Source organism: Pseudophryne corroboree, chromosome 1 (assembly GCF_028390025.1).
Source record: "Pseudophryne corroboree isolate aPseCor3 chromosome 1, aPseCor3.hap2, whole genome shotgun sequence".
Classification (NCBI taxonomy): domain Eukaryota; kingdom Metazoa; phylum Chordata; class Amphibia; order Anura; family Myobatrachidae; genus Pseudophryne; species Pseudophryne corroboree.
The window spans coordinates 433,624,634-433,648,170 of record NC_086444.1 but is presented as its reverse complement, the minus strand read 5'-3'; the positions used below and the strand labels follow the sequence as shown (position 1 = coordinate 433,648,170).

Below are 23,537 nucleotides of genomic sequence, written 5' to 3'. Positions count from 1 at the left end.
CGTCAATTCCGGGAACTGACAGGCTGAAGTGATCGCAGCGGCTGAGTAAGTTCAGAGCTACTCAGAAACTGCACAAAATGTTTTTGTACCGCTCGGCTGCACAAGCGTTCGCACACTTGCACAGCTAAAATACACTCCCCCATAGGCGGCGACTATCTGATCGCACGGGCTGCAAAAAGTTGCAGCGTGCGATCAACTCGGAATGACCCCCAATGTGAGAGCAATTGTTTTTTCTTCATGCTTGCACACTAGTGCAGAGCTACTAGGCTGTAAGCAGATAGCCCTGTGCCTCCTCTGGCTTAAGGTCCATACACACTGGGTGTTTTTGCCACGTGTGTATGCGCAGTGATGATTGCTGACATCGCTGGGCTGAAAATCGCTCATTGCATACACACTGAGCTATTTTCCCCCCATGCCCAGCGATGTCAGCGGGGATGAACGGCTTTCCATAGCAGGACGCTATGGAAACCCGTTCACCCCACCATTCATCTGCTGGTGATACCAGCAGATGAACTACTGCTGCCGGCGATGAAGCGGGAGTGTTCATCATCGTTCATCGCCAGGGCATACACACTGGGTGGCTTTGAGCTGAAAGCAGCTCAATACACCAAAAGCTCAAAATCGCCCAGTGTGTATGGGCCTTTAGAGTTCGGCAGTGTCATTCCGCAACAGTATCAGTACAGTGAGTTTGTGTGCCGAGATAGCTGGGCGGGGCTCCTTGCTGTGGCATGCCTCACTGACTAGGCACTGGCTGAACTCAGCTGTCAGTCATCAACCCACAAATAGTCAGCCTGCTTGCTGCTGCAGCCCAGCCTCTGGCCCCTCCCATTGCCCCACTGACACACTTTGCAGCAGAAGCACAGAGCTATGTGACAGAGGAAATTGCGCAAACATTCAATGGTAGAAACCATCAATGGTAATGTCATCCCATACTTTCATACTATTGATGTTTCATTCGTATTTAACCATCGATGGTAGTGTCACTGATAGGAATGGCTATGTCCTTGAGCATCGCAGTTGGGAAACATTGCCCCAAGAACATGTACTACGAGAGAAAAACATTATGTACAGATCATTGTGGAGGGTCATAGAATACTTGCGCGAGAGGGCACAGTCTAGCATACCCTCCAACATTTCACAGTTTAAAAAAAGTTACACTTGAATCACCAGAAGAGGTTTGTCTTTGCCACGCAGGGGTGTGTCAGCTAAAGGAGATATGTCTTGCCCCACCCACAATCACCTCTTTCTCCCGTCATTTTGCAGATAACCATTACTCCAGCAAATGCTATGATCACCCAACAATAAATACAATAACAGATAATAATAATAATAATAATAATAATAATAATACAATAATAATAATAATACAATCTCCAGACTGGACTACCGTAATCGCCTCCTATCTGCCATCCCTGACAAATGCCTCTCTCCATTCCAATCTATTCTCGGTGTTGCAGCTGGACTTATCTTCCTCACCAAACACACTACATCCACCTCCCCTCTCTTACAAGCCCTTCACTGGGTTCCCTTCCCTTTCAGAATCTAATTCAAGTTTCTCACACTGACAAAACCCTCACCCACTCCTCTCCCATTTACATCTCTGACCTTATCTCCCTTTACACTCCCACCCATCCTCTTCGTTCTGCTAATACACTCAGTCTCTCCTGCCTACTGATTACTTCCTCCCACTCCTACCTCCAACATTTTTCACGTGCTGCTCCATTTCTCTGAAATTCTTTATCTCTCCTCATCAGACTCGCCACCTCTACAAAACTTCAAACGGGCTCTCAAGACCCACTTCTTCACCAAACCCAGCAAACTCTCATCCTAAGCCCTCTGTGCCACATTCACTGTCTACCCCATCTCTGTCACCCGTCTTTTCCCCTCCCCTTTAGAATGTAAGCTCTTATGAGCAGGGCCCTCTTACCCCATGTGATTTTCTTTCTCTTACTTCAAACATCTCCAACTGATGTAACTATGGCTGACGAAGTGCAACTCCACCAGCAAATTGAAAAGGCAGCAAACATGGGAGAAGTGTTAATTATAGGGGACTTTAATTATCCTAACAGTAATTGGTTATTGGAGGCAGGAGGAACAGCAAGGGGTATGGCGTTTTTAAAGGTACTTAAAGATAACTATTTGTCCCGAGTGGTTGAGAAACCAACTAGAAACAACACCATACTAGATCTTGTGATAACAAATAATGTAGAGACAATAACTAACATTGATGTAAGGGAGCCCTTGGCAAATAGCGATCACATTCGTAATATGTCACCAAAAACAGTATTATAAGGGTTTGACTAAAACTTTTAATTTTAGTAAAGCTAATTTTACCTTGCTCAGACAATCGATAAAGGGCGTAGATTGGGACCAAATTTTTATTGGTAAGAGTACAGAAATGTCGGACTCCTTTAAAATGTTGCTGTGCAGATTTATGCATAAATACATTCCAAAGGGCAGCAAAAGTAAGAGAAGCAGGTTCAAACCTATGTGGCTAAATAAGAAGGTAAAGGAATTGATGGACAAAAAAAGGAGCATTTAAATCGGACGGGAGTCTGGAGACCTTCCGCTACTACAAAGCGTGTTATAAACTGCAAAAAGGAAATTAGAGCAGCTAAATAGAAAATTAAAAACTGATTGCAAAGGAAGTTAAATCTAACCCCAATAATTTTTTTACGTATATCAATGGTAAAAGGATAAAAAAGACGGCATAGGACCCCTAAAAAATGAAATGGGTGAATTGTTAAATAGTGACTATGAAAAAGCAGAGTTATTGAATAAATTCTTCTTGTTGGTATTTTCTATAGAGGAAAAAATGTTAGGAATAGGACAAGATAAAAGTAAGGTTAAGGACCAAAATTACTTCTCGTGTTTAAATGAGGATGTAGTCAAAGAACGACTGAATAAAATTAAGATTAACAATTCACCGGGGCCAGATGGACTGCATCCAAGGGTTCTCAAGGAGCTAAACTCAGAGATAGCAAGGTCCATTACATTTAATCTTTAAAGCTTCCATCATGACAGGTGAGGTTCCAAGGGACTGGCGAATTGCAGATGTGGTGCCACGTTTTAAAAAGGGAACTAAATCTAATCCCAGGAATTACAGACCAGTAAATCTAACATCTATAGTGGAGAAAATAATGGAAGGATTATTAAGGGATATCATTCAGGAGTATTTGGGATGCCTTAACATAATTAGTGCACACCAGGTTGGGTTTGTGAAAAATTTAGACAAGGGAAGTGCTGTGGATGTTTTTTTTTTTTTTTTTAGATTTTGCAAAAGCCTTAGACACCGTATACCTCACACGAGGTTCTGTCTTAAATTAAGAGAGCCGGGTCTTGGAGCCAGCATTTGTACTTGGGTCGAAAATTGGTTGGAGAACAGCGAGTGGTAGTCAATGGAACATTTTCGAGTTGGACTAAAGTATTGAGTGGTGTACCTCAGGGGTCTGTACTAGGCCCTCTGCTGTTTAATATATTTATAAATGATATAGGAAATGGTATTGAGAATAAATTATACATTTTTGTGGATGATCCTAAACTGTGTAGGATAATTAGATCAGATCAGGACATTGACTCTCTTCAGAACGATTTAACTAAACTGGGGGGTTGAGCAACAAAGTGCAATATGAGGTTCACTATAGAGAAATGTTACGTTATGCATTTCGTGATCAAAAACAAACAGGCATTCTATACACTGAATGGGGTAATTCTTGGAAAATCATTATTGGAGAAAGATTTGGGGGTGACCATTGACAATAGACTTAGCAGCAGTCTGCAATGTCGAGATGCTGCAGTAAAGGCCAATGGGATTTCTCTAACGTCCTAGTGGATGCTGGGGACTCCGTCAGGACCATGGGGATTAGCGGCTCCGCAGGAGACAGGGCACAAAAATAAAGCTTTTAGGATCAGGTGGTGTGCACTGGCTCCTCCCCCTATGACCCTCCTCCAAGCCTCAGTTAGGTTTTTGTGCCCGTCCGAGCAGGGTGCAATCTAGGTGGCTCTCCTAAAGAGCTGCTTAGAAAAAGTTTTTAGGTTTTTTATTTTCAGTGAGTCCTGCTGGCAACAGGCTCACTGCAACGAGGGACTTAGGGGAGAAGAAGTGAACTCACCTGCGTGCAGGATGGATTGGCTTCTTAGGCTACTGGACACCATTAGCTCCAGAGGGATCGAACACAGGCCCAGTCATGGAGTCCGGTCCCGGAGCCGCGCCGCTGACCCCCTTGCAGATGCCGAAAAGCGAAGAGGTCCAGAAACCGGCGGCAGAAGACTTTTCAGTCTTCATGAGGTAGCGCACAGCACTGCAGCTGTGCGCCATTGTTGTCACACACTTCACACCAGCGGTCACGGAGGGTGCAGGGCGCTGCAGGGGGCGCCCTGGGCAGCAATGAGAATACCTTGTTCTGGCTAAAAAATACATCACATATAGCCCTTGGGGCTATATGGATGTATTTAACCCCTGCCAGGTCTCACAAACTCCGGAGAAGAGCCCGCCGAAATAGGGGGCGGGGCCTATCTCCTCAGCACACAGCGCCATTTTCCTGCTCAGCTCCGCTGCAAGGAAGGCTCCCAGGACTCTCCCCTGCACTGCACTACAGAAACAGGGTAAAAAAGAGAGGGGGGGGGGGCACTTTTTTTGGGCGTTTTTGATATATATTAAGCTGCTATAAGGGAGACAACACTTCTATAGGGTTGTTCCTATATATATTTATAGCGCTTGGGTGTGTGCTGGCAAACTCTCCCTCTGTCTCCCCAAAGGGCTAGTGGGGTCCTGTCTTCGATAAGAGCATTCCCTGTGTGTCTGCTGTGTGTCGGTACGTGTGTGTCGACATGTATGAGGACGATGTTGGTGTGGAGGCGGAGCAATTGCCGGTAATGGTGATGTCACCCCCTAGGGAGTCGACACCGGAATGGATGGCTTTATTTATGGAATTACGTGATAATGTCAGCACATTACAAAAATCAGTTGACGACATGAGACGGCCGGAAAATCAGTTAGTACCGGTACAGGCGTCTCAGACACCGTCAGGGGCTGTAAAACGCCCTTTACCTCAGTCGGTCGACACAGACCCAGACACGGACACCGATTCTAGTGTCGACGGTGAAGAAACAAACGTATTTTCCAGTAGGGCCACACGTTATATGATCACGGCAATGAAGGAGGCTTTACATATCTCTGATACTGCATGTACCACAAAAAGGGGTATTATGTGGGGTCTGAAAAAACTACCTGTAGTTTTTCCTGAATCAGACGAATTGAATGAAGCGTGGGTTAACCCCGATAGAAAACTGCTAATTTCAAAGAAGTTATTGGCATTATATCCTTTCCCGCCAGAGGTTAGGGCGCGCTGGGAAACACCCCCTAGGGTGGATAAGGCGCTCGCACGCTTATCAAAACAAGTGGCGTTACCGTCTCGTGAAACGGCCGCCCTCAAGGATCCAGCAGATAGGAGGCTGGAAACTACCCTGAAAAGTATATACACTCATACTGGTGTTATACTGCGACCAGCCATCGCCTCTGCATGGATGTGCAGTGCTGGGGTGGTTTGGTCGGATTCCCTGACTGAAAATATTGATACCCTGGATAGGGACAGTATTTTACTGACTATAGAGCATTTAAAGGATGCATTTCTATATATGCGAGATGCACAGAGGGATATTTGCACTCTGGCATCGAGAGTAAGTGCGATGTCCATATCTGCCAGAAGAAGTTTATGGACGCGACAATGGTCAGGTGATGCGGATTCCAAACGGCATATGGAAGTATTGCCGTATAAGGGGGAGGAATTATTTGGGGTCGGTCTATCGGATTTGGTGGCCACGGCAACAGCCGGGAAATCCACCTTTTTACCTCAGGTCCCCTCCCAACAGAAAAAGACACCGTCTTTTCAGCCGCAGTCCTTTCGTTCCTATAGGAACAAGCGGGCGAAAGGACAGTCATATTTGCCCCGAGGCAAAGGAAAGGGTAAGAGAGTGCACCAAGCAGCTTCTTCCCAGGAGCAGAAGCCCCCCCCGGCTTCTGCAAAGCCCTCAGCATGACGTTGGGGCTTTACAAGCGGACTCAGGGGCGGTGGGGGGTCGACTCAAGAATTTCAGCGCACAGTGGGCTCACTCACAGGTGGACCCCTGGATCCTGCAGATAATATCTCAGGGTTACAGGTTGGAATTCGAGAAGTCTCCCCCTCGCCGGTTCCTAAAGTCTGCTCTGCCAACGTCTCCCTCAGACAGGGCGACGGTATTGGAAGCCATTCACAAGCTGTATTCTCAGCAGGTGATAGTCAAGGTACCCCTCCTACAACAGGGAAAGGGGTATTATTCCACACTATTTGTGGTACCGAAGCCGGACGGCTCGGTAAGACCTATTCTAAATCTGAAATCTTTGAACCTGTACATACAAAAATTCAAGTTCAAGATGGAGTCACTCAGAGCAGTGATAGCGAATCTGGAAGAAGGGGACTTTATGGTGTCCCTGGACATCAAGGATGCTTACCTGCATGTCCCAATTTGCCCTTCACATCAAGGGTACCTCAGGTTCGTGGTGCAAAACTGTCATTATCAGTTTCAGACGCTGCCGTTTGGATTGTCCACGGCACCTCGGGTCTTTACCAAGGTAATGGCCGAAATGATGTTTCTTCTACGAAGAAAAGGCGTATTAATTATCCCTTACTTGGACGATCTCCTGATAAGGGCAAGGTCCAGGGAACAGCTGGGGGACGTAGTAGCACTAACCCAAATAGTGCTGCAACAGCACGGGTGGATTCTGAATTTTCCAAAATCTCAATTGACCCCGACGACACGTCTGCTGTTCCTGGGAATGATTCTGGACACGGTTCAGAAAAAGGTGTTTCTTCCGGAGGAGAAAGCCAAGGAGTTATCCGAACTTGTCAGGAACCTCCTAAAACCAGTGAAAGTGTCTGTGCATCAATGCACAAGAGTCCTGGGAAAGATGGTGGCTTCTTACGAAGCGATTCCATTCGGCAGATTCCACGCACGAACTTTTCAGTGGGATCTGCTGGACAAATGGTCCGGATCACATCTGCAGATGCATCAGCGGATAACCTTATCGCCACGGACAAGGGTGTCTCTGCTGTGGTGGTTGCAGAGTGCTCATCTGTTAGAGGGCCGCAGATTCGGCATACAGGACTGGGTCCTGGTGACCACGGATGCCAGTCTGAGAGGCTGGGGAGCGGTCACACAGGGAAGAAACTTCCAGGGAGTATGGTCAAACCTGGAGATGTCTCTTCACATAAATATACTGGAGCTAAGAGCGATTTACAATGCTCTAAGCCTGGCAAAACCCCTGCTTCAGGGTCAGCCGGTGTTGATCCAGTCGGACAACATCACGGCAGTCGCCCACGTAAACAGACAGGGCGGCACAAGAAGCAGGAGAGCAATGGCAGAAACTGCAAGGATTCTTCGCTGGGCGGAAGATCATGTGATAGCACTGTCAGCAGTGTTCATTCCGGGAGTGGACAACTGGGAAGCAGACTTCCTCAGCAGACACGATCTACACCCGGGAGAGTGGGGACTTCATCCATAAGTCTTCCACATGATTGTGAACCGTTGGGAAAAACCAAAGGTGGACATGATGGCGTCTCGCCTCAACAAAAAACTGGACAGGTATTGCGCCAGGTCAAGAGACCCTCAGGCAATAGCTGTGGACGCTCTGGTAACGCCGTGGGTGTTCCAGTCAGTGTATGTGTTTCCTCCTCTGCCTCTCATACCAAAAGTACTGAGAATTATACGGCAAAGGGGAGTAAGAACGATACTCGTGGCTCCGGATTGGCCAAGACGAACTTGGTACCCGGAACTTCAGGAGATGCTCACGGAAGATCCGTGGCCTCTACCTCTAAGACGGGACCTGCTTCAACAGGGACCGTGTCTATTCCAAGACTTACCGCGGCTGCGTTTGACGGCATGGCGGTTGAACGCCGAATTCTAAGGGAAAAAGGCATTCCGGAAGAGGTCATTCCTACACTGGTAAAAGCCAGGAAGGAGGTGACTGCACAACATTATCACCGCATTTGGAGAAAATATGTTGCGTGGTGTGAGGCCAGGAAGGCCCCCACGGAGGAATTTCAATTGGGTCGATTCCTATATTTCCTGCAAACAGGATTGTCTATGGGCCTCAAGTTGGGGTCCATTAAGGTTCAAATTTCGGCCCTGTCGATTTTCTTCCAGAAAGAATTGGCTTCAGTTCCTGAAGTCCAGACTTTTGTAAAAGGAGTACTACATATACAGCCCCCGGTTGTGCCCCCAGTGGCTCCGTGGGACCTTAATGTAGTTTTGGATTTTCTCAAATCCCATTGGTTTGAGCCACTCAAATCGGCGGATTTGAAATATCTTACATGGAAAGTAACCATGCTACTGGCCCTGGCTTCAGCCAGGAGAGTGTCAGAATTGGCGGCTTTATCGTATAAAAGCCCATATCTGATTTTCCATTCGGACAGGGCAGAACTGCGGACGCGTCCTCATTTTCTGCCTAAGGTGGTGTCAGCGTTTCACCTGAACCAGCCTATTGTGGTGCCTGCGGCTACTAGCGATTTGGAGGATTCCAAGTTGCTGGACGTTGTCAGGGCATTGAAAATATATATTTCAAGGACGGCTGGAGTCAGAAAATCTGACTCGCTGTTTATACTGTATGCACCCAACAAGCTGGGTGCTCCTGCTTCTAAGCAGACGATTGCTCGTTGGATTTGTAGCACAATTCAATTTGCACATTCTGTGGCAGGCCTGCCACAGCCTAAATCTGTCAAGGCCCATTCCACAAGGAAGGTGGGCTCATCCTGGGCGGCTGCCCGAGGGGTCTCGGCATTACAACTCTGCCGAGCAGCTACGTGGTCGGGGGAGAACACGTTTGTAAAATTCTACAAATTTGATACCCTGGCTAAAGAGGACCTGGAGTTCTCTCATTCGGTGCTGCAGAGTCATCCGCACTCTCCCGCCCGTTTGGGAGCTTTGGTATAATCCCCATGGTCCTGACGGAGTCCCCAGCATCCACTAGGACGTTAGAGAAAATAAGATTTTACTTACCGATAAATCTATTTCTCGTAGTCCGTAGTGGATGCTGGGCGCCCATCCCAAGTGCGGATTGTCTGCAATACTTGTACATAGTTATTGTTACAAAAAAAATCGGGTTGTTATTGTTGTGAGCCGTCTGTTCAGAGGCTCCTACGTTGTCATACTGTTAACTGGGTTCAGATCACAAGTTGTACGGTGTGATTGGTGTGGCTGGTATGAGTCTTACCCGGGATTCAAAATCCTTCCTTATTGTGTACGCTCGTCCGGGCACAGTATCCTAACTGAGGCTTGGAGGAGGGTCATAGGGGGAGGAGCCAGTGCACACCACCTGATCCTAAAGCGTTATTTTTGTGCCCTGTCTCCTGCGGAGCCGCTAATCCCCATGGTCCTGACGGAGTCCCCAGCATTCACTACGGACTACGAGAAATAGATTTATCGGTAAGTAAAATCTTATTATTAGCATGCATAAAACGGGGAATAGAGACCAGGGATGAAAGTGTAATCCTGCCACTGTATAAATCATTGGTTCGGCCCCATATAGAATACTGTGTACAATTTTGGGCTCCACACTATAAAAAAGACATAGTTGAACTAGAAAGGGTTCAGAAAAGAGCTACAAAATTATTTAAGGGCCTAGAGTCATTGGATTATGAGGAAAGACTACTTAGGCTGGATAGGATGCATAAGAGGGGACATGATTAATATCTTCAGATATATGAAGGGGCAATATAAAGAACTTTCAGGCGATTTACTGATTAAGAGCTCTGTACACAGGACACGGGGTCATCCCCTTAGGTTGGATGGGAGGAAGTTTAAGACCAAGCATAGGAGAGGTTTCTTCACAGTGTGGACAGTAAGTTTTCCGGATGCAGGGGTGGGGCTTGCTGATGTCACAGGCCGGCTCCGCCACCTGAAGTCTCCTGCAGCGTCTCCTCTCCGGGCTTCTCCCCGTGAAGAGAAATTCAAAGTTAGCAAGTATGCTCCAAGGATCAGTGACTTAGAGTGTCACTGACATATTACAGTGCCACATTTCATATTATGCCTCACTATAGTGCCTCCACTTCATATTATGAAACATTCTAATGCTCTCCAGTTCTTTTTATACCACATTACAACGAGCAGATCCAGGGTATAACTAGATATAGTGTAGAACCCAAGTCAAAGGTTTTAATGGCCAATATTGAAAATGTATACAACACATGTAACTGTGACCGTGAAGGTGGCCCCTCTCAGCTCTGGGCCCCATAGCAGCTGCACTCCCTACACCTATGGTAGCTAGGCCCTTGGTGTTACTCACACACTGTAAGATATGTGATTAACATAATACAAGAAAACCCTGGATATTCAATGCACTGATAGCACAATTTTCTAAACTAAAAAAAATAATAATTTAATATTAATTACGTTTATACCTAAAAAGTCACTTATACTTGTATAAAATAAGCCGCAAACTCAGAAGTATTGATTTTCATTTTATGCTACATTTAGTTTATGATTACGACAAACATGGTTAAAATTGTTTTCCATTTACTTCTTGTGTATTCTCAGGTACACATATGAAGATTACAAAAAGACTGCAGACTGGCTCTTGTCCAATACTGAGCACAGGCCCACAGTGGCCATTGTATGTGGATCTGGGCTCGGTGGTTTGGGGGAACTCTTAAAGGATCAGGTGGCATTCCACTACAGTGACATTCCCAACTTCCCGCACAGTACGGGTATGTAACCCAGAGTAACTGGCAGCGGCCAGGGGTCTAGAGTTACGGTATAATAACTATGTTATAGTAAACCCAAATTGGGACTCCTGTATAGCCTGAGAACTGGTATAACTGGCTGATTCTGTGTAGTGGCTAACAATGATAATTTAGTGATGTAAATAATAGAGCGTATTACCTTTTTCTTAAGATGTATACTAAAGTCTGAAAACATCATATAATCTTGTGCAATATTACAGTATATAGGGCTTGTCCATGTTTAGAACATTTCCTTATAATTGTTATATATTGGAGGTGTAAAGTCATGTTCTGTCTCCTGTCCTACAGTTCCTGGTCACGCTGGACGTCTGATATTTGGGAACCTCAATGGGAAGCCATGTGTGTGCATGCAAGGACGGTTTCATTTCTATGAGGGTTACCCATTGTGGAAGGTGAGCACTGCTTTAGAATGTGTGTAACACTGACTATCTTGTACTACGTAGCACTAATAGAACTTTTAATCAAAGTGTATGCATCTCCTACACACAGTGGATGCTGAACATTATTCATGAGAATTCAGCCTATCAACGTCCTACAGTCTCAATGCAGCATGACACAATGGGGGTTTATGCAGAGATGGATGCAGGTCTTTCTTCCGCAGCAAGATCTGTGCCCATCTACTCACATGATGGGGGCCGCCCAGCACAGGGCAAGACTGCCCAGCATGTGTGTGGCGACCGCCCCGCAATGCAATTGCGAATGCATGGATTTCAGGTCAACCCCTGCCTTGCGCTGCCTGGCTGCGATGGCAGGCGGTCCTGCTCCATTTTTTTCTCTCGTAGCGGCTGCATGAAAACAGTCCGGACACACCTGCATTGCTGAGACCACGCCAGAGAAACGCCACATCTGCGCCTTACCAATGGCTGCTGCTGTAAATCACCGTGGTTAAGGGTCACACATGCGCACTATGGCCAGTGCGCAGACATGATGCATGTTGCCGCTGCATGCGAACGCAACGGCTGCGTCCATCTCTGAATAAGGCCCAGTGTCTTCTGCCTCACTAATATTGCTATTTCCTATTGCGTTGATATCATTAACAAAATGCCATACTCTGCAATGTATAGGGCATATATAAAGCTATTCTCTGTGTGAGAATAAGCAGTGGACAATACACTGCGGTCCTTACACTAACATCACGTACAGTATAGTAATAATCTTTAGAATAAAGTCTATATGTAGCACTCATAAGAATGTTTCACTTATTTCAGGTCACATTTCCTATCCGTGTTTTCCGTTTGATTGGGGTGGAAACTCTGATTGTCACCAATGCTGCAGGGGGCTTGAACCAAGATTATAAAGTTGGTGACATGATGGTGATAAAGGATCACATCAATCTGCCAGGATTTTCCGGACAGAATCCGCTTGCTGGTCCTAACGACGAGAAGTAAGCTTGGTTACAAAACATTCTATTAGCCTGCCCTGTAACGTTTTCATAGCAAGATCGATGTGATTTTCTAGCATACAGAATTGTTAGTGTTAGCAAGTGAAGCTGCCGTCCAGAAATTAAAAGAGATGCGTACCGGAGCTATCGCAAACTCATTCGCAATTGTATACGCATTCGCAGCTCACACAGAAAATGAGGAACTTCAAGGTTAACGGTAGCCTTGTGACTACGCAGACTGGACATAGCAGTAGCGACTGAGATGCCATGTCTTTATATATATGAGCTAGCAGCCGACAAGAGATTCATGCCCCAAAATGGCCATGGCACGAATGCGTTTTCACAAGTCCTCTTCCCGTAAACTCCCCGTTAACAGCCCCAAACCGTCACTATGTGATGATATACTCATTGCGAGCGGGGTCACAACTGCACCTTGGTGCATGTACATTGCGATTGGGGCACATGCGCAGTTTGCCGATAATGGCTCAGTTGCATAATAAATGGCCATTGCGTGCAAACATGAATTAGGCCCACAATTGGTAACACTAATCTAACACTTTACTTAATTACAAATTCATGTTTTCTCTTACGTCCTAGAGGATACTGGGGTTCCAGTACCATGGGGTATAGACGCATCCACTAGGAACCATGGGCACTTTAAGAATTTGATAGTGTGGGCTGGCTCCTCCCTCTATGCCCTTCCTACCAGACTCAGTTTAGAAAATGTGCCCGGAGGAGCCGGTCACGCTGACAGAAGCTCCTGAAGAGTTTTCTGCATTTATTTTCTATGTTTGATATTTCCAGGCAGGGCTGCTTGGCACCAGCCTGCCTGCTTCATGGGACTTAGGGGGGGAAACGACCCAACCTCTTGAAGGGTTAATGGTCCCGTTCCCCGCTGACAGGACACTGAGCTCCTGAGGGAACTATTCGCAAGCCCAACCACGGTGAGCGTACATTCCCGCAGCACGCCGCCACCCCTAACAGAACCAGAAGAATGATGAGTACTGAGCCGGCGTCCCGGTTAGCGGGGCACCGGCCATCATGGCGGCACAAGGGTACGGAGACGCACGGCTTCTAAACAGGGTGGAATGCATCTCCAGACACAGTACTCGACTGCGTCTCAGTACACTGTACACCGTACCCAAACTGGCAAACACAGCCTTAAAATGGTTCTGCTCCATTTTAAGCACACAAATTACCTCAGCCAGTATAAAAAAAGCGGGAAGACTGCGCGCCATTTAAGGGGCGGGGCTTCACTATGAGAGGATCCAGCAGCTCACCAGCGCCATTTTCCCTCTGCAGTGGACACAGACGCTGACTGACAAGGACGCGCAGCTCATCCGGTGTGACTCCAAATTATCTCAGCGTTACCAGGGGGTCAAAGCAGGGGGGGAGAGACTATTAGTGTACTAAGTCCCCTATCAGGGTAATTAGTCTGCAATCCGGTTAAGCTTGGCATTAGTGGCAAGGGCGCGGTGGGGGCTGGCTCCAAATAACTGTGTCTCCCTGAAGGGCTCTTTGTGTTTGTGGGTTACTTGCGCTTAACATTTTCGTGTGTGTGTGTGCGCGTGCTGTCACATTTACATTATGTCAGGCAAAGAGTGTGTTTCTTGTACAGCGGAGCGTTCCTCTTCACCAGGGGGCTCACTACTGAGTACTCAGGGTTCACAGAATAGCGGGGCTGAACCAGAGTGGGTTAATTCTCTTAAAGGAATGATCTCCATTCTTTCTGCAAAATTGTCCCGCCATGAGACGCAATACTTAAAACAAACTGTGGATGAGTTTATGAACATAGACTTAGTCCCCAAAACAGCGTCTCAATCCCCTCCCATTTGTCCGCAAAGGCGATCTCTGGCCCATATCCTGCAATCTGACGCTGATAGGTCAGACTTTGAGGAGGGTGAGGTAGACTTGGGTGGGGGGATGCTGCTCTCACAGGGAATTGAGGCTCTTATAGAGTCTATCAGATGTTCTGTTCTACATATTCCTGATAAGGTGTCAGAGGAGTGTGAGGAATCTTATTTTTAATGTAAAAAATAAGTCCTCAGTCACTTTTCCTGTGTCAAAGGAATTGAATACCCTGTTTGAAGAATCGTGGGTTAATCCTGAATTTCATATCCCTAAAAGGTTACTATACTCTTTTCCCTTTCCTCTGGAGGATAGGAAAAAATGGGAAAATCCACCGATAGTGGACGCATCAGTCTCTAGGCTGTTCCGAAAAATTGTATTGCCTGTTCCTGGTGCGGCCTCCCTAAAAGACACGGCTGATCGTAAAATTGAGACTACACTCAAATCATTGTACACAGCTGCTGGAGTGGCCCAGAGACCCACTATTGCATGTGCGTGGATCACAAAAGCCAATGCAAAATGGTCAGGTAACCTAATTGAGGGATTAGATTCCTTGTCTAGGGGAGATGTTGTTTTACTCCTGTAGCATATACAGGACTCTGCGAACTTTATGGTGGAAGCCATAAAAGAGAGACTTGCTTAACGCACGCATCACCGCTATGGCAGTGTCAGCACGCAGGGGCTTGTGGCTACGCCAATGGACTGCTGACGCGGACTCCTGGAAAGGCATGGAATGCCTACCATTCACAGGAGAGGCCTTGTTTGGTGATTAACTAGACAAATGGATCACCACAGCTACTGCGGGTAAGTCTACGTATCTTCCTTCCGCAGCCGCCCAAAACAAGAAGACTTATTCAGCTTCTAAGTTACAGTCCTTTCGGATGGCCAAGTTCAAGGGCAAATCCAGAGGTGCTTCTACGTCCTCCAGCGGCGCAAAAAGTTAACCACGCAAACCAGCAACTGCAGGTGCTCAGGAACAGAGCTCAGGCTCTGCTTCCTCAAAGACTTCAGCATGACGGTGGACCGCAATGCCTGGAAGGCTGTCAGGTGGGAGCCCGCCTACAATTCTTCAGTCAGATCTGGTCACAGTCGTGCCAGGATCCCTGGGTCATAGATCTTATTTCCCAGGGCTACAGACTGGAGTTCCAAAAGCTCCCACCTCACAGATTCTTCAAATCAGGCTTGCCAGTTTCACAAGAGGCAAATATTACTTTACAGCATGCCATCCAAAAACTGGTACAGACTCAGGTCATTGTTCCAGTTCCACCTCATCTGCTCAACAATGGGTACTACTCCAACTTGTTTGTAGTACCGAAACTGGACGGTTCGGTAAGACCGATTCTAAACCTCAGATCTTTGAACCTGTACTCACGAGTGTTCAAATTCAAGATGGAGTCTCTGAGAGCGGTAATCTCAGGTCTGGAGGAGGGGGAATTCCTAGTGTCTCTGGATATCAAGAATGTGTATCTTCGCATTCCGATCTTGCCGCCTCATCAGGCTTATCTACGGTTTTGCATGGCAGGACTGTCACTACCAGTAACAGGCCCTGCCATTTGGTCTCTCCACGGCACTGAGGGTGTTCACCAAGGTGATGGCAGAGATGATGTTTCTACTCCGCAAGCAGGGAGTGAACATAATTGCGTACCTGGACGATCTACTAATAAAAGCACCGTCCAGGAAAAGGTTGTTAGACAGCATTGGTCTCTCAACCAAACTCCTCCAGGATCACGGGTGGATTCTGAACATTCCAAAGTCTCGCCTAGAGCCATCAAGGAGGCTCCCATTCCTGGGAATGATACTGGACATGGAGTCGCAGAAAGTGTTCCTTCCGTTGGAGAAGGCATTGGTAATCCAGTCAATGGTTTTGGTTGTCCTGAAGCCAACCCGGGTGTTGGTGCATCTGTGCATTTGCCTTCTGGGAAAAATGGTGGCCTCTTACGAGGCTCTTCAATACGGAATGTTTCACGCACGACCCTTCCAGCTCGATCTGTTGGACAAATGGTCCTGATCGCATCTTCATATGCACCAGAGGATCCGTCTGTCGCCAAAAGTCAGGATCTCCCTTCTGTGGTGGCTACAGACTTCTCACCTCGTTGAGGGTCAGAGATTCGGAATTCAAAACAGGATTCTGTTAACCACAGACGCAAGCCTCCGAGGTTTGAGAGCAGTCACTCAGGGGGTGCAGTTTCAAGGAAGATGGTCAAGTCAGGAAGTTGTCCTTCCAGTCAACATTCTGGAACTCGGGGCCATATACAACACCCTTCTGCAGGCCTCGCATCTTCTTCAAGATTGGGCCATTCAGGTCCAGTCGGACAATTTGACGGCAGTGACGTACATAAACCGACAGGGGGATATCGGTGGGGATATCCACAGATCGTCATGATGGCCTCTCGTCTCAACAAGAAGCTCAAGCGGTATTTTTCCAGGTTAAGAGACCCACAGGCAGTGGCGGTGGACGCCTTCACGACTCCATGGGTCTATCAGATGGTGTACGCGTTTCCTTCACTTCCTATGATCCCAAGAATTGTAAAGAGAATAAAAATGGAAAGGGTTCAAGCAATATTAATTGCTCCAGACTGGCCAAGAAGGGCCTGGTACGCAGGCCTTCTGGAGATGCTCCTCGAAGATCCATGGCCTCTACCTCTTCGCGGGGATCTTCTACAACAGGGCCCTTCATCTTTCAGGACTTACCGCGGCTACGTTTGACGGCATGGAAGTTGAACGGCTGATTCTAGCCAGGAGAGGGATCCCTCACAAGGTTATCCCGACTATGATCCAAGCCAGGAAGGGTGTAACGTCTAAGCATTACCATCGTATTTGGAAGAAATAAGTCTCTTGGTGTGAGCAGAAATTTTTCTGCGGTGGAATTTCATCTGACGTTTCCTGCTTTTTCTGCAGGCAGGTGTGGATGTGGGCCTGCGTCTGGGCTCCATAAAAGTTCAGATTTCGGGCTTGTCCATTTTCTTTCAGAAACAATTGGCTTCTCTCCCTGAGGTCCAGACGTTCTTGAAAGGTGTTCTGCACATCCAACCTCCCTTTGTGCCTCCCACGGCACCTTGGGATCTCAATTTGGTGCTGCAGTTCCTCCAATCGGACTGGTTTGAACCGTTACAGGAGGTGGACGTAAAATATCTTACATGGAAGACCGTCACACTGATGGCCTTGGCTTACAGCAAGACGTGTGTCGGAGCTGGGGGCTTTGTCTCACAAAAGTCCTTATTTAATGTTCCATGAGGACAGAGCTGAACTCCGAACTCGTCAGCAATTTCTTCCTAAAGTGATGTCCGCATATCACATCAACCAACCTATTGTGGTGCCGGTTATCACCAACACTTCCACTACTTCAAAGTCTTTGGATGTTGTGAAGGCTTTGAGGGTATATGTAAAGCGAACAGCTCGTCACAGAAAATCTGATTCGGTGTTTATTCTTTATGATCCTAATAAAATTGGGTGGCCTGCTTCAAAGCAGTCCATTGCACACTGGATCAGGCTTACTATTCAGCATGCTTATTCCACGGCAGGTTTGCTGTGTCCAAAATCTGTACAGGCCCACTCTACTAGGTTGGTGGGTTCTTCCTGGGCGGCTGTCTGGGATGTCTCGGCATTTACAGCTCTGCCAAGCGGCGACTTGGTCAGGTTCGAACACGTTTGCTAAGTTCTACAAGTTCGATACTTTGGCCTCTGAGGACCTTCAGTTTGGTCAATCAGTTCTGCGGGAACCTAAGCACTCTCCCACCCGGTTTGGGAGCTTTGGCACATCCCCATGGTACTAAATGGACCCCAGTATCCTCTAGGACGTAAGAGAATATAGGATTCTAATTACCTACCGGTAAATCCTTCTCTCGTAGTCCGTAGAGGATACTGGGCGCCCGCCTGGTGCTTCTTTCTTCCTGCACTGTTACTTGGTTAAGTAATGTTGGTTCAGTTGTTGCTGTTCCTGTTTCAAGTTTGGTTAGCTTGGCTTTCCTCTTGTGTGTGCTGGTTCGGAATCTCACCACTGTCCTTCTCTCAAAGTATGTCCGTCTCCTCGGGCACAGTTTCCTAGACTGAGTCTGGTAGGAGGGGCATAGAGGGAGAATCCAGCCCACACTATCAAATTCTTAAAGTGCCCATGGCTCCTAGTGGACCCGTGTATGCCCCATGGTACTAAATGAACCCCAGTATCCTCTACGGACTACGAGAAAAGGATTTACCTGTACGTAATTAAAATCCTATTTTCATGTAGATTTCATTCCATTTTAAAATGAGTAACAAATAAGGAATAGCAAATGAGGCTAAAAAAATGTCTTCCTATTGCTGAGTTTTTCAGTCTCTTTTTAACCTGCTCACCTGTCTTACTTGTATATGTGTGTGTCATAACAGCTTTGGCCCTCGGTTCCCCCCCATGTCTGACGCCTATGACAAGGAGTACAGAAAGCTGGCTTTGGCAGTTGGACGGGAGCAGGGTCTGGCAGAGAAGATGAGGGAAGGGGTGTACTGTAGCATTGGCGGACCCAACTTTGAGACCATTGCAGAATGTCGATTTCTCAACAAACTTGGAGCAGACGCTGTCGGTAAGAGGAAATGACTCGGAGGTGATATGTATTGTTTTGGTTCAGCGGTGTGTGGAGACCGAAATTTCTGCCATGAAGAAATGATCATGGGGGCAGGATAATTTCTTACTCACATCAGGCTTTTACATAGATAGATAGATTAGATATTATCTATCTATCTATCTACTCGTGTTCCTCTTTCTCCACACCGATGCACTTGTGAGTTTGCAGTACTGCACTCTCAGCCCATTGCATGAGAAGCATCGGCTGGCAACTTCACTGGTAAGAAGCTGTCTGCAGCTGCCCTCCATGTAAGCGGCCGGTGCTCAGTGAGGAGAAACACCAGACAAATTCAGACTTTCTGTCACACTTTCAGTGTAAAAATGCTGGCCCAGCTCATATCATTCATATTGTCATACCTTTAATAGACTGAAGAAAGGGATCATCGCATACCTCCCAACACGACCCTCTCCAGGTAGGACAAAATGCAATTTGACCCTCCTGGATGGGTCATGTTAGGAGGTATACCATATGAAAATTTGCATTATTTTTGCTCTTCTTACATACCTCCCAAGAAGACCCATTCCAGACGGGACAAATTGCTGGACTTCCCTCATAATTTAGGATTGCCATCACCTGTTTTGCTCAGGTTAATTGGTAACAAAGGTGTTTCAACACAGGTGAGGGCAACCTTAAATTAAGAGAGAAGTCCAGCAACAGAGCATCTTGTCCCTCCTGGAAAGGGTCATGTTTGGAGGTTATGTTCTCATCATAATGGTAAAAAATGAAACACACAAGTCTTTAACAACTCCAGTCCTCAGAGACCCCAAGCAGTGCATGTTTTACAGTTCTTCTCAGTGTCACACGTGCAATAATTAGCTCCACCTATGGATCTATTAAAATGTGTCAGTCAGTAATGAGTACACCTGTGCTCCAAATAATCTGTAAAAGGTGCACTGATGAGGACTGGAGCTGTGGAAACACTGGTCTATGGGGGTTATTCAGGTTTGTTTTCAAACCAAAAAAGCACTAATGGGCAAAAGCATGTTGCACTGCAGGTGGGGCAGATATAACATGTGCAGAGAGATTTAGATTTGGGTGACTTATATTGTATAGGCTAAATACTGTCTGCTTTATTTTTACACTGCAATTTAGATTTCAGTTTGAACACACCCCACCCAAATCTAACTCTCTCTGCACATGTTACATCTGCCCCACCTGCACTGCTCATGGTTTTACCCATTAGTGTGTTGTTGTTTTTTTTAACAAAAATATTTTTATTGAGAAAGAGATTTTCACATTACAGAAATTGCCAGCCAATGCAGTCGTATAGGAAATGTATCACATAATGACATCCATTTTGTAATGTACTTAAAGCGCTTAGTAGGGGAAGGAGGAAAACAAAAACAAAAAAATGGAGAAAACCCAGAGTATATATAAACGTACCACACAATCCAAAAGTACAGTTAGGAGTATGAGCACATGCACGCCCGTCAAGACACATCCACATATTTATGGAGAAACAACTTTTAATATCTACGATCTATCTCGCAATAGTGTTGGATATAGAAATTATAGGAGTAATTGGATATAGAAATTAAGGAGTAAAAATGCATACAGAGGAGAACCTTCTTAAAAGACTAATTAGCACTTATTGTTTTATGTGATATTATATCTGAGACATAAAATAAGGATATCACAGCTTCCCATGATCAGATTATGCCCGAAGTGGTGTGAGTATTATAACAAATGTCTCCCTCCCAATGCTTCCAGAATTTTTTTTTTCTACACCACTTCTTCCCTTGAAGGGATATACAGTATACATATGTTAAAGGCAGTGGTGCAAGTAGAAATGTTTTCTTAGTGGTACTGATAGTAATAATGGGCGTGGTCGCGTGTCATGAGGGGGCGCGGTCACATGAAATTAGGGGAGTGGCTACATGACAACAGGGGCAAGGCCACATTATGCCCCTCACCGTAATGCCCCTTACACATTATACCAAACACTGTAATGCCCATTACACATTATGCCACACACCGTAATGCTTATTAAACATTATGCCACACACCGTAATGCCCATTACACATTATGCCACACACTGTAATGCCCATTACAGATTATGCCAAACACCGTAACACCCATTACATATTATGCCACACAGCATAATGCCTATTACATATTATACCACACACCGTAATGCCTATTACATATTATGCCACACACAGCTATGCCACTGACACCATTTTATGTCCCACATACAAAAATGCCCCTGTTAAATGATGCCCCAGTGGTGGGCTGGTGGTACCGAGTACCACCACCATATTTCTTAATGGTACTCAGTACCACCCCGTACCACCCTACTTTCAGCCCTGCTTATAGCACATATCTTTATTGCTACTAAGGCTGTGTTAGCTCGATATTGGAAAAGAGCTGACCCTCCAACACTAGCAAAGATAGTTTCTTATGTCCTGCAAAGCTATAAAATGGAGACAATAGGATTTAAGTATTCTATGAACACGTCTTCTCCCCTGAGAAAATGGTCTTTGTGGTTGACCCATTAGTGTGCTTTTAGGTGCAAAGAACACTTGTGCTATAGCATCCTATAGTCTGTTTCCTTTGATCAGTCTATTTCTCACTGTTGAAAGTCTGGTTACATCACATGGTATTATACAAGCACTGTCTAGTCTCACCTATTCCTTGTCTTTCATTGTCCAGGGATGAGCACAGTACCTGAAGTAATTGTGGGCAGACACTGCGGTCTCAAGGTTCTGGGCATATCTCTGATTACCAATAAAGCTGTGATGGACTATGACAATGAAACAGTTGCTAACCATGAAGAAGTGCTCCAGGCTGGGAAGAACAGTGCCAAGTCCATGGAGAAGCTGGTGACTGTTCTGGTCAAGCGCATGGAGCTGAACAATGATATGTGCTAGAAGATCATGGGATGTGAGGGCGGAGAGAAACAAGTGCTACACTCCACGCCAGAGACATGAGCCGAGCACGCCTTGGTAGTGTTCTCTGCTCAGTCCGTGTACCCACATACTGGTGCTCAGAACAGTTCTGTAATCCTCCCATAAAAACTGCTTCCCACAATGCATTCCTTGGTCACATGCTCATAGTCTCTTTGTAGATACTGGACCTCAGATAATTGTGTCTGTCTTCATTTTACCTCCTGTGCTAATATTGTTGTGTTACACATAAATTAATAAGAAGGCTAACTAAACGAATGTTATTATTTTATCATTACCGACTATATTTATATTTATTTACACCTCCTCGAGCACATGATGCTTTTTTTTAAATATGAATTTTAATAATAATAATAATAATAATTATAAAATATTGAATTTGGTCACTTAAACCAGTCAAACCTACGTAATAACACATGCAATACTTTACAAAGACTTGTATGTACTGTATAACTTTCTCATAAATTGTACTGTATTCTTCCATACATATGTATCCTTATGTTCATTATCTGTAATCAGGGCTGGGCAATCTCAGGAGCCTGCCACTCACGGCTCGTGAGAAAGTACAACTGTCAGACAACAATTCAGGGTACCTCCTTTAGACTTATACCTCTTTCACACCGCCAATGCCGGATCCCACCCAGGAATTGGAAACGTGTCCTTCCCGGGTGGGATCTGGCATTGGCCGCTGCTGCAGGCTTCCCCGACCCGGCAATATGCCGGGTAGGTTGCCATAGCAGCAGAGGTGGAGGCGGCGCTGGGAGATGAGATCATCTCCGCGCTGCCTCTCCCTGCTGTAGTAAACGGGTCCCGGGACGCATCGACCTTGGAGCCCGTTTACGCAGCCACTGACCCGGTATTCAACCCGGGTATAACACTGCTTTATTCCCGGGTTGAATTGCCGGGTCGGCCGAGACGGTATTTCGGCTATGCCCCTTTCACACCGCACGCCGGGTTATTTGTGCGGTGTGAAAGGGGTATTACATGGCTATAAAATGTTATCCACCCATGAATAGACAAGTTGTGTAAATTCTATATGATAGCTAGGTGATACTGAGAAAATGACCTGCTCATCATCTTATATAACCATATGCATAGAGGTATAACCTAGACATTGTTATATATTCTACACGTCCACTGTATTACTGTTTATTTTATATCTACAAGTTTATGGTTTTACATTTCCTTTTCTGCAGAATATAGCTTTTTCAGGAGCCAGATTTGTTTTGCTTAGTTCAGATGTTCCCAAACGCGGTCCTCAAGGCACCCTAACAGTCCAGGTTTTAGGTATATCCATGGCTCAGCGCAGATGGTTAAATCAGATTGACTGAGGTGCTGATTAAGTCACCTGTGGCCATGTTTGGATATAAAACCTGGACCGATGTTGTGGTGCCTTGAGCACCGCGTTTGAGAGCCTCTGGCTTAGTGGGTAGAATGCTACAAAATGCAAATCATTGTCCCTCCCGCTCCTCTATTGCTAATTCACTGTTAGAGAAAACCAGTTTATACCCGTAAGCTGCCAGGAGTACAATCCTTCTCTTGTATGCCGTGATCACTCCCATCGCCTGTACAGTATAGGGGAACACATCTCGTGTTTCCTGTGCGATGATGCTGTTGTCTGTGTCTGACATTCCTTCTGCAACTGATCTATACCTCTATTCTTTCTATACACATTTTTTTACAAGGCTTAAATAAAATAAAATATATTGTATTTTAAAGTTGTGTATTTTGTGTGTTTTACTGTATGCAGTATATCTAGAAACAGAGTGTCCTTTTACTTAATCAGCAAGTCTGTGTTAGGGACGGATCTTGTGTGTGTAGTATGGCTGGGCAGGTACAGACATCTCAGCTGCATTACCTCTTGTGGCTGAGTCGGTGTTACCAGGTAACAACTTTCTTCCCTTAATGATGTACATTCCCACAGGGCCGGATTAAGGGCCTTGTGGGGCTGAAAATGTTCAAGGGCCTATAATGAGAAGCGCAGGAGGTGAGGCCAATGCCATGTAGGCCAGTAGAACACCATACACTATA

The 23,537-nt window shown here is 46.0% G+C and overlaps 1 protein-coding gene across 2 annotated transcripts in view; it reads left to right on the top strand.

Annotated features, from left to right (window-relative positions):
- PNP (purine nucleoside phosphorylase) overlaps positions 1-23,224 on the top strand; it is a 135,182-nt gene extending 111,958 nt beyond the window's left edge. For both annotated transcript variants that reach the window (XM_063913486.1, XM_063913485.1), the window contains exons 2-6: positions 10,570-10,739; positions 11,064-11,167; positions 11,984-12,159; positions 18,367-18,557; positions 21,253-23,224. In XM_063913486.1, the coding sequence (XP_063769556.1) occupies positions 10,570-10,739; positions 11,064-11,167; positions 11,984-12,159; positions 18,367-18,557; positions 21,253-21,470 (859 nt within the window). In that variant the 3' untranslated portion in view covers positions 21,471-23,224. The remainder of the gene's footprint in view (positions 1-10,569; positions 10,740-11,063; positions 11,168-11,983; positions 12,160-18,366; positions 18,558-21,252) is intronic.
- The last annotated feature ends 313 nt before the right edge of the window (positions 23,225-23,537 follow it).